General features: G+C 44.8%; 1 protein-coding gene and 1 pseudogene across 2 annotated transcripts; both read left to right on the top strand.

Moving 5' to 3' along the window:
* Window positions 1–1,659, top strand: LOC115524513 (annotated as a pseudogene).
* A 41-nt stretch (window positions 1,660–1,700) lies between these two features.
* On the top strand, window positions 1,701–7,940 carry LOC115524512 (folate receptor alpha-like). 2 transcript variants are annotated; one of them, XM_030330857.1, is made up of 5 exons: window positions 1,701–2,923; window positions 4,971–5,143; window positions 6,908–7,096; window positions 7,245–7,380; window positions 7,523–7,940. In XM_030330857.1, the coding sequence occupies exons 2-5, from the start codon at window positions 4,991–4,993 to the stop codon at window positions 7,807–7,809; spliced, it is 765 nt and encodes a 254-aa protein (XP_030186717.1). In that variant the 5' UTR covers window positions 1,701–2,923; window positions 4,971–4,990; the 3' UTR covers window positions 7,810–7,940. The 2 variants fall into 2 exon arrangements, with proteins under 2 accessions (XP_030186717.1, XP_030186716.1); XM_030330856.1 differs by having other exon boundaries at window positions 1,702–2,923; window positions 4,983–5,143.
* Window positions 7,941–15,257: the final 7,317 nt, after the last annotated feature.

The raw sequence follows: 15,257 nt of genomic DNA, 5'->3' as shown, positions 1-15,257 counted from the left end.
CCTGGGGTTCTGGGCATCTGAACATCTGATTGTGCAGCTGGAGGTGAGCAATGCCTGGGGCTGATGAGTTTGGAGGAGTTGCTGGATCTATAAGTTGGGGACTGGAGAGTTCTGTGCTCTCTACAGCTGGCTGGGAGCTTGGAAGCTTGCACTCCAGCCCTTGCCCTGCAATTGGTTCTATCCTGATTCTCTGGGTCTCATTCTCTTCTGTATAACAAGGACAGGGGGTTGGAAGTGGATCAGATTGTTTTAAAGGACTCGGCAACTCAGGCTGCAAGGTTTTATCAGACCTGAGTCTGGGGGAGAAAATGGGGTCAGTGGGGCTGGGGACTGGCCCTAGGCCGGCACTATTAATCCACCCACCTCCTGTGGAAGCTGGCTAGTGTCCACAATAATTGACATGCAAGAATTAACTGCTGAGTAGGCCGAAGGACCTGCGGTGGGCCCACCTCGGCCACCTCTCTGGCTTGATCTTCCTCTGTGCCTGACTGTGTGCTTAGTCCTGCACCATGGGGCAGCAGGAAAATCGAGTGGCCTCTATGAACCCAATAGCAATGGCCAGATCCAGGGGTCCAATCCAGTCTTCAGGGCCAATGATCCAAAATTATCTGAATCGACCAAGGCCTACCTGGGAAGAAGTGAAAGAACAACTAGAGAAGAAAAAGAAAGGCTCCAAGGCATTGGCTGAATTTGAAGAGAAAATGAGAATTGGAAGAAAGAACTGGAAAAACACAGGGAGAAATTAGTAAGTGGAAGTGAGAGCTCATCCAAAAAAAACAGAGAAAGGAAAAAAAAAAAGAAATCTGGTAAGGTATTCATCTTCTTCATCAAGCTCTGCTTCTTCCAGCAGTTCTTTGGATTCTGAAGATGAGGATAAAAAACAAGGAAAAAGAAAAAAGAGAAAGAAGAATCGTTCACATAAATCTTCTGAAAGCTCCATGTCAGAAACTGAATGGGACAGTAAGGATAGTTTAAAAAAAGAAAAAGAAGTCAAAGGAGGCAACTGAGAAAGACAAGGACATTAAAGGACTCAGCAAAAAAGAAAGATGCGTCCTGAAGATAAACCTTTATCGTCTGAGTCCTTATCAGAATCAGATTATGTTGAAGAAGTATGAGCAAAAAAGAAGAAAAGCAGTGAAGAACGAGGAAAAGAAAAAACAAAAAAGAAAAAGAAGCATGAGAAACACAGTAAGAAGAAAAAGAAGGCTGCTAGTTCAAGTCCCGACTTGTCATAATATTAAGAAAAATCAGGATTCCTTTATAAAGAAAGTGCAATGTCTAAGGAAATTTCAACGGTGAAAATTATGACATAATTACTAACATGCATGAATTTTCTTGTTTTTAGAATTATTACTGGACTATTCAGTAGCCACTCGGATGCCTCCGTGTGAAAGGGCCATAACTGTTGCCTGCTGCTTGAACATCAGTTTTTTCTCTTCCAGTGCTTAACAACTCTGGGAGATAATACATTGCAGTTGTGCTAGTGGTTAAGATTTGGGGATAAAATTACTATTTTTGACTCGAAGTATCTAATGATACATCAACAGAAATCGAATCTGGATATATCATTTAAGATGTAATTAGAAATGACCAGATGACTCTAGTTAACATTTTGGAAATAGGGATTACACTGATATTTCAAAATTCTTATTCAGTAGATAAGTGTATTTTAATTTTTCCCCTTATATACTTTTATTTACCTGGGGAAGGAGCTTTTAGGTTTGGGGGGGGGTGGTTTGCTATCTCTTTAGCTAGAAGAATAGCGTGCCTTTTATCCTCACACATCCTGTTTTTGTGGACACAGTAGCCGTGCTTCATGGGGAGGTCAGAGCTGGTACAGCAGTCTTGCCCTTAGACATCCTTAGACTCTTGTCATTTGCTGCTTTAAGTGAACCAGAGTAACAGCCTTTTGCAGCACGACAAAGCCCCAAAAGTTCTGGGATTTACCTCCACTTCAATAATACTGAATGTTTTTTAGCATTAGAATGTGTTATAACATTTGAATTAACTTTGACTACACTTTGGCTCTGGAGAGGAATCATTTCAAATAGCCACTGGTACTTTTTGAACTTGATAGCTAAAGATTCTAAAACGCAAGTTTTACACTGTTAGTTTTAACCGGTCAGGAAAATTTTATGTAACCCGTGATAGTTATTTTATTTTTGTATGAATTTTGTTTAGGCTGCCGTGTTTAGCTTTTATTAACCCCTTATTCCTGCTCTTAAATTCCATACTGTGGTTAATGGCATACTTGCCAAGATACTTAGCATGTAAAACAAAAAAGCAGACTTCTAATTTTTTCTTTTTTTTAACAGCTTCATACTGAAGCTGAGTCTTACCATAAACAAGTTGAGTGGCAGGCCTGGTATGCTGTGTCTTGTTACATAAAGCTATTGCCAGAATCTTAGTAAATATAACACTTTAGAAACTTGTCTTTGTATATTCATAACAAATTGTGACAAGTTAAGTGAGAATTACATTATTGCTCTTCCTGTGTCATATTTTACTAAGAGTTTGTGCCTCATATCTACTGCTGAATTGTTTACTAGTAACGTTAAAAGGAATTGAAAAATCATTTTCACTTTACATTTTTATATAATCAGGTAACATGACATATGATTTGATGTACAATTTTGCCTGTTACAGAGGGTGTGCTAATTATAGTGGTATATGCACAAAACATTTTGGCATGACAAGAGGCTGAATAAATAGCTATTTTACTTAAAAAAAAAAAAAAAAAAGAATTAACTGCTGAGTGGCCTTCGCCCGATCCCGGCTCCACTCCTGGGCCACATTCCCTGCTGCCTGACCTACTGCCCGTCTCCTAGGCCACTAAACCGCGGCTGTGCCCCGGAGTAAGGGAAGGGGGACTGTAGAGCGGAGCAGAGGCCTGAGCCAGACCAGGAACCACTTCCTCTCCCAGGTATGCCACTCCCCACCCCTTTAGTAGAGGCAACACACCCCGCTGTGCTCTCAGCATGTGCTAAAGAATTTGCTGCACCGAGAGGATCCACTTTGCCTAAATCCTAGAGAATCCAGAAGTGGAAGCTAAGGGCCCAGAGCAGAGCAGTGTCTGCCCAAGGTTAAAACCGCAAGCTGGTGTCCACCACCGAACTAGAACCAGCGGACTTTTACCTTTCAGCACAGTGCTGGGTGCTTAGCGCTTCACGTCTGGGGCCCTGGGTTGTGTGTGTTCAGGGTGATGGTGGTTGGTGGGGGCATAGCTGCACCAGTATCTGAAGCTGAGACTAGGAATGTGGAGAGCAACTTGCAGAGTGCATAGGTTGCGGGGAGAAGAGAGCTCTGACTCTAGAGAGCAACCACCACAGCAAGAAAAACTACTGACCGACCAGGTGGGGCCCACCAAGCCTGGGGAAGGGCCTTCTCAGCCTCCACCCAGGCCTCCCTAGTACTCTCCATCAGCGGCCCCCATGAAAGCCTCAGCACAGCGAAGGTGCAAGGGACAAAGCTGAAGGAGCTCTGGAATGGAGGGGCCTGTATCAATCTTGGGGGGGGTCTCTATTATGGTAGGTGGGGCACATCCCTCAGCCTGAGCCAGCTGATGACACAATCCGTGCCCAGCTGACTCTCATTTGTTAGGGTTTTCTCCCCTACATTTAGTGCTCAGATGAGGACGCTAAAGCTCAAGATAATTTGAGTTATTTTCCCCCAAGGTCAAGCCAGAGGTGGTGTGTTAGGGCTGAGAACTGTGCTCTAAACTGCTAGACCGTGTTTCCCCAAAGAGCCTGATCCAAAGAGTCACCTGGTGCTCCCGAGAGTACTGATTTGTCTTGTGACCCAATCAGTGAGTGATTGGGTCATTAGAAGGATGATTGGGTCCTGGAATGAATGAATTACCAAGTGAGAGAATGAATAAACACTGGAGTAAATAGAGCAGCAGAATATTGGATTGTGGAAAGGTGAGGGGCGAGGAGGAGATGGGAGGTGGGAATTCAATTCCAGGTTTCCCAAGCCCTGCCAGGCAGTCAGCCTGGAGGCCACCCAGCTCAGGTCCCGTCCAGGAGGCCAAGGAAGCTGCCTGAGCTCCACAGGACAGGGCGGTGAGGGCAAGGCAGTGTGGAGACAAGGCAACTTTGAGCAGAGGGGCGTGTGCACTTTGGGAGCCATGGGAAACGAATGCCAAACTTTAGGAGAGCCCAGGCGCCTGGTGACCGGTGGGGTGAAGGAACGGTCAGTTCCCTCCCAAGGTTCAGTGTCTGAATTCAGAGGATTCAGGTGCTACGAAAGCCAAAGGGAGGCCAGCTCTGTGGTCAGGGGCAGGAACCTCCCCAAGGCCCCGGAGGCTGTCCAGCTGGCTGCCCACAGCCCTCTCTGCCCTGGGACATTCCCCGTGGCGCAGGATCTCCGGGAGAGGCCAAATGATGAGGCTGGGAAGGGCTGGAACAGGGGCTGGGTTTTGTTGTCTTGTTTTAAACTTAGGTCTGCGGCTTATCTGGAGCTCCAAAACTGAGGTTATTGTCAAAGTTTGCATGAAGTCATTTGGTGTCAAAATCTGACCTGAAAATTAATGTGAGGTTATTACAGTTTTTATTTCTCCCACCAGTGTAGCTATTTCAGCACAGAATGTATGCTTGACTGTTGCGTGCAGGTGGATTGTATTACCTTTCACAAAATCCTAAATACTTGAAATTCTGAAACACTTGCCTCCAAGGATTTCAAACAAGACTGTGGACCTATGGCAATCTCCCGGCTATTTCTTCATTTTGCCCAAACCCCATCCCTTAGTTTCATCATTTGATCCTCCTGTCCACCTGGAGAAGTCAATAATGACACTAGCAAGGACTGTCCCAGAGGGCGGTGTCTGATCCCTCCTCTCCCTGAGGCTATGAAGATAGGGGTAGGGGTGGGGCATGACAGGGCCCAGGCTTCTTGGAGGCTCCACCCACCTGGGGCTATTCCCACACACCTGGAGGCCCCACCTCTGCTTTCCTTGGTGCCACTGACCACAGGTCTTCCTTCAGACACTGACATGGCCCAGCTGGTGACAACAGAGTTGCTGCTCCTTCTGGCGGGGGTGGCCGCAGTGTGGGCAGCCCGGCCCAGGACTGAGCTTCTCAATGTCTGTATGGATGCCAAGCACCACAAGGAAAAGCCAAGCCCAGAAGACGAGCTGCATGAGCAGGTGGGCGGAGGGGTGATCCGAGGTGGGGAGGTGCTGACTCAGGAAGAGGGCAGCGAGAGATAGAAGCATCAAACCCTTTCCATGGTGGGGGCAGGAAGGCCACCTGAGAGACTTTGAGTTTGCACTAATGCGGGCAACTACTGGCTTACAACATACTGTGTGCCCAGTGTCGCCAGTACAATGCCAGCACCTCAGCTCCTTGGTTGTTGGGTTTCCGCGTTACACAGATCAGGAAGCACGTCCAGAGAAGAGCCTGGGAAATGACACAGGAGAGACCCGTCAGACACATCAGACCCATGGGGCTGATTTTGATTTCAGAGTTTAGACGGAAACTGACCCAAGAATCTGAGAGCAGCAAATGCACACAACACATTGTGGTTTCTTTCCCTCCAGCCCCAAACAGCTCGAGAAAAGTAGATTTCTCACAGTCTTGAGGCTGGGTGTGAGGCACATTGATTCATGCATCTAGCAATCATTTCCACTGGGGCTCTTGACCTTTTTGTTGGACCAGAGGTCTCTTTTCTATGAAAATTATTTTGTCACAACCCCTTTAATATCCTGGACCTATCTAAGCATTAAAAAAAGCAATATGATGCATAACTGTAAAGAAAACACAAAAGGGAAGTCACTTGTAAAATGCATTCCAATATGTAATGTTCATTTTGACCTCAGTAGCAGATAATGATCACAGTCCCCAGTTAGTGCTTGCTCAGAATCACTGAGCCTGCAGCTAAGTGATGGTGTAACTTGCATACTTTGAGCAGCCTTGATTTTAACTTCTTTTAAAGTGCACGTTTTTTTGTTTTTATTGTGGTTTTTTAAGCTTTTTAAAACAATGTTTATCTTATTTATTTTTGAGAGAGACAGAGACAGAGATAGAGCATGAGCAGAGGAGGGGCAGAGAGGGGGGAGACACAGAATCCAAAGCAGGTTCTGTGCTGCCAGCACAGAGCCCCATGCAGGGCTCGAACTCACAAACCGTGAGATCCTGACCTGAGCCAAAGTCAGTCACTTAAGCAACTAAACCACCCAGGAGCCCCTAAAGAGCACATTTTAATATTTTGCTTTTAAACTGAATTCTAAACTATGGGTTTTCATTCATTCACTGTTTTGAGTATTTATGTAATTAGATCTATTCTGAGGTTCCAATTTATTTAGCTTGCCTCCTCACCTCTGGGTCTTTGTCACCTTCTAAATGAGGCTTGTCTGACAAGTCTAGAAAACTGCCCTTCCCCATTCCTCTCCCCTGCTTAATCTCTTTCCAAAGCAGTCGATGAGTTTTCATTGTTATGTCTCTACCTTCTGGATTAGAGTAAGTAGGCGCTCAATAGAGATTTGGATTATTGAATTTTATAATGGCTGCACTTCCCCCAAAGAGGGTCCCCCAGTGGCAAGTATTTCTCTGAAAGACTGTGTTAGGGGATAAAAGAGGGAGGAGTCTTGGTAGCTCAGTGAGTCAAATGTGGGACTCTTGATTTCAGCTCAGGTTATGATCTCATAGTTCATGGGATCGAGCCCAATGTCAGTCTCTGTACTGACAGCGCAGAGCCTGCTTGGGATTTTCTCTCTCTCCCTCCCTCTCTCTCTCTCTCTCTCTCTTTCTCTCTCCCACCCCCAAGTAAATAACTAAACATTAAATAAGTAAATAAATAAATAAATAAATAAACAAATAATTTTAAAAAGACTAAAGGGGGAGAGGTTGCGCGTGGGAATACTGTGGCTGTGCCAGGCATGGGAGTTAGTGCCTGTGTCTCCCCCACCCAGTGCAGTCCCTGGAAGAAGAATTCCTGCTGCTTTGCCAACACCAGCCGGGAAGCCCATAAGGACATTTCCTACCTGTACAGATTCAACTGGGACCACTGTGGACAGATGGCACCCGCCTGCAAACAGCACTTCATCCAGGACACCTGCCTCTATGAGTGCTCCCCCAACCTGGGGCCCTGGATCCAGCAGGTATGAGTGTCCTCCCCTGGACCCCCAACTTTGCAGAGGAGCTAAGCCTCCCAGACAACTCCTCGGGCTGCCTCTCCAGCTCTCTCTTCAGGGCAGAGCTGCCGAGAATCTTGAACCTGGGCCCTTTTTTTCCACTCACCTCTCCCAGGTGAACCAGAGCTGGCGCAAAGAACGCATCCTGAACGTGCCCCTGTGCAAGGAGGACTGTCAGCAATGGTGGGAGGACTGTCGCACGTCCTACACCTGCAAGAGCAACTGGCACAAGGGCTGGAACTGGAGCTCAGGTGAGGGCCTGGGCAGGTCAGGGAGGGACAGATTTGGAGGCAGAGGTGTGGGGTGTGGAGCTGGCATATTGGGGCTGTGAGATTGGTGGAAACAAAGTTAGTTCTGGGCCCAGTGGCTGAAGGTCTTCCATTTCCCCTACAGGGCATAACCGGTGCCCAGTGGGAGCTGCCTGCCACCACTTCCATTTCTATTTCCCCACGCCCGCAGCCCTGTGTGAGGGCATCTGGAGCCACTCCTACAAACTCAGCAACTACAGCCGAGGGAGCGGCCGCTGCATCCAGATGTGGTTCGACCCGGCCCAGGGCAACCCCAACGAGGAGGTGGCCCGGTTCTATGCCTTGGCCACAAGTGCGGGGGCCATGTCCCATGGGATTGGGCTTCTCTTGCTCAGCCTGGTCCCCATGCTGCAACTCTGGTTGCTCAGCTGAGCTCCTTTTACCTTGTGATACCTGCACAGCCCTGCCCTGTTCAGCCCCATAGCTCCCAGCTATTCACTTCCTGTTCCTTGGATGGGGGCGGGGCTCTGCCCCACGTTTGAATAAACCAGACACCCAACATGTATTAAGTGAATTCTTTGGGTGTGAAATGGGAATGTGACTTTTGCTTTCAGGTTCCCGCTGATTGAAGCCAGTTAGACTTGGTCAGTTCCAAGTCTGAAACTTACTATGAACTTTCTAGATGTTTAACTGCGCTTATAACCTAGGACATATTCATAGCTCTCAATTTCATTTTTTGTTACAGCTCTCATCTAGAGCCAGGCCCAGAATTTTATTTTATTTTATTTTATTTTATTTTATTTTATTTTATTTTATTTTTTTAAGTTTATTTATTTTTCAGAGAGAGAGAGAGCGCGCGCATGGGTGGGGGAGGGGCAGAGATAGGGAGACATAGAATCTGAAGCAGGCTCCAGGCTCTGAGCTGTCAGCACAGAGCCCAACGCGGGGCTCGAACTCATGCACCTCGAGATCATGACCTGAGCCAAAGTAGGACGCTCAGCCGACTGAGCCACCCAGGTGCCCCAAGGCTCAAAATTTTAGAATTTGAATTGGACCTATGTCCCGCCCCCCCCCCCCCCCCCCCCCCCCCACCACCTCCCCCCCCCCCCCCCCCGCCCCAGGTTGACTATTCTGCTCAGCGCGCTCAGCTCTCCAATAGAAGAGAGAGGAATGGGTGTGCCTGGCATGTTCTGGATGTATGGCTGGGTAGAGGTGAAGAGGTTCAGCAAGAGCCATTCCTCACCAACAGCTAACACCCACAAAGCACTACCAGGCACTATCCTAAATGCTTTACATTTATTCCTATAGGGTATATAGACTGTTGTGTGCCTTGTACATATGTGGAAATGGCCACATAAATTAAGAAATATGGCTAAAACTGTCCCCTGCATAAAAGCTGAGATTCCAACTCAGGCAATCTGACTCTTGAGAATAAATTCTTTCCCCTGCAGACTGGGTAAATATGTGTATCTTGAAGGGATAATGCACCTCATGCTTAACCAGACTTGTGCGCTTGAGCTGGTCTAGCAGAGCCAGGAATGGAACCCAAACCTAGCTCCTAGATCAGGTTCCAAACCAACAATTTGACAGACTGTTAGGCAGTGTTTTCACATTAAGCATAGCTTGTAGCAGTTATAATAAGCTAGGTTAAAAAAAATAATAAGCTAGGCTATGTTACAGTAACATCTCAAATATCTCCCTGGCACAACTAACATTTCTTATTCAAGCCACAGAGTTTAATGTGGGTTAAGCAGAGTTGGGGTGGGGGGGATTTCTGCATGGCACTCAGGGATTCCCAAGGTTGAGGGAGGCTCCATCTCATCGTACACTTCCATGAGACAGGAATAGGAAGCTTGGTGAATTCTCTGCAGGCTTACAAAACTTCCACCCATCACTAATTTTGATGGCCACATCAAGTCATTGCCATGACTAACTTCCAGGAGGCGAGGAAAATACAATGCTAACAAGTTCTTGGAAGGAGAGGGGGAGCAGAATGTTTGTCAAAAGACCTACCAACTTGTAATGTTATGGTCAGTTTATGTTTCTGGCATGGTCGTGGTTACAAATTTAATTTTTCAGCTTGATTCAGGTAAGAAAGAGAACCAGCCCTTTGAACCCTATGCAAAGAACTACATCAACATGAAAAATGGAGCGTTCCACTGGCCACCATCGTAGATAGTCTTGCAAACAAGTCCAACTGATGTATTACATTTAATATGGAACCAATGATACTATTTACAAATGCAACTTACTTATAGATGTGTTAGAATGAGTGAAATTTGGGGCACCTGGGTGGCTCAGTTGGTTGAGTATCTGACTTAGGCTCAGGTTGTGATCTCACCACTCATGAGTTCAAGCCCCACATTGGGCTCACTGGTGTTAGTGTGGAGACTGTTTCAGCTCTTCTGTCCCCCTCTCTCTCTGTCCCTTTCCTGCTTGAGCTCTCTCTTAAAAATAAATAAATCTTAAAAAAAAAAAAAAGAATGAGTGAAATTTAAGATCGGTATCACCTCAAGCCAACATGCCTTATTAAAAGCTTATTGTACTGTTTCTGAACCATGTATAAGAATACTTGTCTGAGTCCCACTTTCTGGAGTTGCCATTCTCAAGTTCTGAGGAGTCATTAGCTTGCAGAATGTATTAATAATTTTCCATATTAAGATCTCCTCAGCAGTGGTACTGGCATAAGCATTGACATAGAGATTAATGGATCAGAACTGAGAGTCCAGAAATAAATCCTTATATTTATATTTAATTGATATTTGACAAAGGTGCTAAGGCAATTCATTGGGGGGAAAGGATAGTCTGTTCAACAAATGTGTTGGGACAACTGATTATCCACACACAAAAAGGTGAACTTCTGGTATGACCTTCAAGTCATACCGTATACAGAAAATTAACTCAAAAAGATCATAGACTTAAATGTGACAGCCAAGGGGCACCTGGGTGGCTTAGTGGTTAAGTGTACAACTTCAGCTCAGGTCATGATCTTGCCCTTCATGAGTCAGAGCTTCATGTTGGGCTCTGGGCTGACAGTTCAGAGCCAGGAGCCTGCTTCAGATTCTGTCTCCCTCTCTGTCTGCCCCTCCCTCACTTGCACTCTCTCTCTGTCTCTCAAAAATAAATAAATGTTAAAAAAAAAAAGTCTTTTTAAGTGTGACAGCTAAAACAAAATTTCTAGAAGAAAACAAGAGAATAGTTAACAGACGTTGCGTTAGGCAAAGATTTCTTAGATTAAAACTTCTAGGGGTGCCTGGGTGGCTCAGTCGGTTGAGTGTCCGACTTCAGCTCAGGTCATGATCTCACACTCCGTGAGTTCGAGCCCCGTGTCGGGCTCTGTGCTGACAGCTAGGAGCCTGGACCCTGCTTCGGATTCTGTGTCTCCCTCTCTCTCTGCCCCTCCCCTGCTCATGCTCTGTCTCTCTCTGTCTCAAAAATAAAACATTGAAAAAAAAAACAAACTTCTATTGGGCCGCCTGGCTGGCTCAGTCAGTGGAGCATGCAACTCTTGATCTCAGGGTCATCAGTTCTGGCCCTACGTTGGGTGTAGAGACTACTTAAAGAAAAAAAAATCTTAAAAAAAAAAGCTTCTACCTATTCTAAGATGGACAGTGTATTTCTTTTTCTTTCTTCCTTTCTTTCTTTCTTTCTTTCTTTCTTTCTTTTTATTTTAACTTGTTTTATTTTTTATTTTTTTAAATTTACATCCAAATTAGTTAGCATATAGCGCAACAATGATTTCAGGAGTAGATTCCTTAATGCCCCTTACCCATTTAGCCCATCCCCTCTCCCACAACCCCTCCAGTAACCCTCAGTTTGTTCTCCATGTTTCAGAGTCTCTTATGTTTTGTCCCCCTCTCTGTTTTTATATTATTTGTGTTTTCCTTCCCTTATGTTCATCTGTTTTGTCTCTTAAAGTCCTCTTAGGAGTGAAGTCATATGATTTGTGTCTTTCTCTGACTGACTAATTTCACTTAGCCTAATACCCTCCAGTTCCATCCACGTAGTTGCAAATGGCAAGATTTCATTCTTTTTGATTGCCGAGTAATACTCCATTGTGTGTGTGTGTGTGTGTGTGTGTGTGTGTGTATGTATACCACATCTTCTTTATCCATTCATCCATTGATGGACATTTGGGCTCTTTCTATACTTTGTCTATTGTTGATAGTGCTGCTGTAAACATTGGGGTGCATGTGCCCCTTCAAAACAGCACTCCTGTACCCCTTGGATAAATACCTAGTAGTGCCGTTGCTGGGTTGTAGGGTAGTTCTGTTTTTAGTTTTTTGAGTGACCTCCATATTGTTTTCCAGAGTGGCTGCACCAGCTTGCATTCCCATCTTTCTTTCTTTTTTTTTTTTTTTTAAATTGTTTTTAACGTTTATTTTTGAGAGAGAGACAGAGTGTGAGCAGGGGAGAGGCAGAGAGAGAAGGAGACACAGACTCCGAAGCAGGCTCCAGGCTCCGAGCTGTCAGCACAGGGCCCGACGCGGGGCTCGAACTCACGGACCGTGAGATCATGACCTGAGCCGAAGCCGGCCGCTCAACCGACTGAGCCACCCAGGCGCCCCTCTTTCTTTTTAAGATGGACTGTGTTCTGTTGGACCAAAAGCAGTCTATGACTGAAAAAAACTGTATGACTGAAAAAAACTAATAAACTGGATATCATCAAAATTCCAAGACCTCTGCACTTCAAAATATATCATTTAGAAAACTGGGGCTCCTGGGTGGCTCAGTTGGTTGAGAGTCCGACCTTGGCTCAGGTCATGATCTCATGGCTTGTGAGTTTGAGCCCCACATTGGGCTCTGTGCTGACAGCTCAGAGCCTGGAACCTGCTTCGGATTCTGTGTCTCCATCTCTCTGCCCCTCACCCACTCATGCTCTGTCTCTCTCTGTCTCTCAAAAATAAATAAACATTAACAATTTTTTCAAGAAAATTAAAAGACAAGTTACAGACTGGAGGAAATATCTGGAAAACACATATCTGATAAAGGATTTGTATCCATAATATATAAATAATGCTTACCACTCAATAGTTAGAAAACAAACAACTCAATCAAATAATGGGCAATAGAATGAACAGACATTTCATCAAAGAAGTTACACAAATGGCTAATAAGAATGTGAAAAGATGCTTGATACCATTCAGTAGTCATTAGAAAAATGCAAATTAAAACCACAATAAGATACCATTTCATACCCACTAGAATGTTTATAGTAAAAAAGGCAATAACAAATGTTGGCAAGGATGTGGAGAAATTGGAACTCTGATACATTGTTGAAAGAGAGGTAAAATGGTGCTATCTTTTGGAGAACCGTGTGGCAGTTTCAAAAACAGTTACATGTAAGACTGCCTTACAACTCAGCAATTCCACTTCTAAGCATCTACCCAAGAGAAATGAAAATATACATTCACATAAACACTTGTATGTGAATGTTCATAGAAGCATTATTCAGAGGAGTGCCTGGGTGGCTCAGTCAGTCGAGCGTCCGACTCTTGATCTGGGCAGGGTCATGATCTCATAGTTTATGTGTTTGGGCCCTGCATTACGCTCTGTGCTGATAGTGTGGAGCCTGCTTGGGATTCTCTGTGTCCCTTTCTCTCTGCCCCTCCCCTGCTCATGCTCTATCTCTCTCAAAATAAATAAATAAGGATTAAAAAAAAAAAGAAGCATTACTCAGAATAGGTCAAGACTTAAAATAACTTAAATGTCTATCAACCAGACAATGTATAGACAAAATGTGTTTTACCCATACAATGGAATATTATTCAGCAATAAAAAGTAACAAACTACTGACACATGCTAATGTCATGGACCAACCTTAAAAACACTATGTTAAGTGAAACTCCATTTGTATGAAAATTCCAGAAAAGGCAAATTTATAGAGACAAAGTAGATTAGTGGCTGCCTTGGGCTGGGATTTGGGAACCAAGATTAATTCTAAATGGACATGAGGGGGCATGAAAATTTTCTAAAACCCATTTATGGTGAGGTTGTACCACTTGGGAAAATATTTGTAAACTTTAAATAAGTAAGTTTTATGATCTGTAAAAGAGTGAATGATTACCTATATGATACTCTCCCCTGCAATGGTAGCATATAGAGAATCTTAAATGATTCTAAATTTCTGTGGGGTGTGTTCATGAGGTGACAGATTCTGAGGAATTCAGAATCTGGCTCCATAAAAATCTATCATCTGAGCCAAACTCGATCCCATCATAAACTTTGAGAGATGAGGTGCTTCGGTGGCTCAGTTGGTTGTGTGTCTGATTCTTGATTTGGGCTCAGGTCATGATCACAGGGTTGTGGGATGGAGCCCCACATTAGATTCTCTCTCTCTCCCTCTGCCCCTCTCCCCCATTCATGTGCTCTTTATTTTTATTTAAAAATTTTTAATGTTTATTTATTTTTGAGAGAGAGAGAGAGAGAGCACGAGCAGGTGAGGGGCAGAGAGAAAGGGAGACACAGAATACGAAGCAGGCTCTAGGCTCTGAGCTGTCAGCACAGAGCCCAATGCAGGGCTGGAATTCATGAGCTGTGAGATCATGGCCTGAGCCGAAGTCAGACGCTTAACCGACTGAGCCACCCAGAAGCCCCACCTGCTCTTTAAAATCAAAAACAACAAAACTTTGAGAGACTGGTTGGGAAAATGCAGCAATCAAGGAGGGACTCTGTGCTTGGTGTGGTATGGACAGTACCAGTAGAGGTATTTAGGAGTGTGGCCCATTGACCAAGGGTTTTTTTTAGAGAAAGGGTTTATTCCAGTTGGCACAAGTATGGTCTATTAAATTGAGGGTTAGAAACCAGAGCCAGGAGAGAAAAAGGGCTACATCATATGACTAATGAAAAAAAAGATCATGAAGCACATTACCAAAAATACCAACACAACAGCCACAACCATCTTGCCTTCTCAATTTCACTAATTCCTTTAAAAATATTCCTGCTTCTCGTCTGTGGGTTAGCTTCTCCCTCCATAGAAGTCTTCTGTTTTAGGACTGAAATTTTTCTGGAAACCTCAAGCCTCACAGCTCCAATGGGTTGCACTGTCCAAGGGTCAGCTATGGTGGTGATGTCAGACCCATGAGTCTGTTCTCCTGTCAAGTATGGCAGAATCTTTGGGAAAACAAAAGGAGAGAATAGAACCTCCTTGTTGGCAGGACCAAATGATCTAGAGACCTACTGATGTCCAGTATCAGAGTGAAAGAGAGAAGCTTCGTCGAGGAGAAAGACAACAGAGCATGAAGCTACTGGTGACTGCTGCATTTCATGAAGTCTCAGTTGATGGCTACTCTGAAGAGGAAATATTATTAGGATCTGGGGAAGGAGAGTTACCTTTGCAACCAACTTATTTTTGATGATTCTATTTGTCCTTCCTTACTTGCCTTGAGCTCTGGGTGATATGGACAGTGGATATATTTAGAAATCTTGGGGCGCCTGGGTGGCGCAGTCGGTTAAGCGGCCGACTTCAGCCAGGTCACGATCTCGCGGTCCGGGAGTTCGAGCCCCGCGTCAGGCTCTGGGCTGATGGCTCGGAGCCTGGAGCCTGTTTCCGATTCTGTGTCTCCCTCTCTCTCTGCCCCTCCCCCGTTCATGCTCTGTCTCTCTCTGTCCCAAAAATAAAATAAACGTTGAAAAAAAAAAAAAAAAGAAATCTTGAGGGCCTTACAGTCTATTGTGTAAGATGTACACCAAACTTACTATCGATAATAAAGTTATTTTAAACGAAGGCATAAAATGATCTTGGAAATAAATTTGTTGATAGGCATCATGTAAGCCCTTGCATGTGAACATGAGTATGTTTTTACCAGTTTGGGAAAGTTCGCAGTCACTGACCATTCACAGCCACAAACTTCACCCTGTAGAAAAGTCATCTGGAAAGG

Source organism: Lynx canadensis, chromosome D1 (assembly GCF_007474595.2).
Source record: "Lynx canadensis isolate LIC74 chromosome D1, mLynCan4.pri.v2, whole genome shotgun sequence".
Classification (NCBI taxonomy): Eukaryota; Metazoa; Chordata; class Mammalia; order Carnivora; family Felidae; genus Lynx; species Lynx canadensis.
Note: the sequence above shows the minus strand (reverse complement) of the source record. Positions and strands in the feature narration are given on the sequence as shown.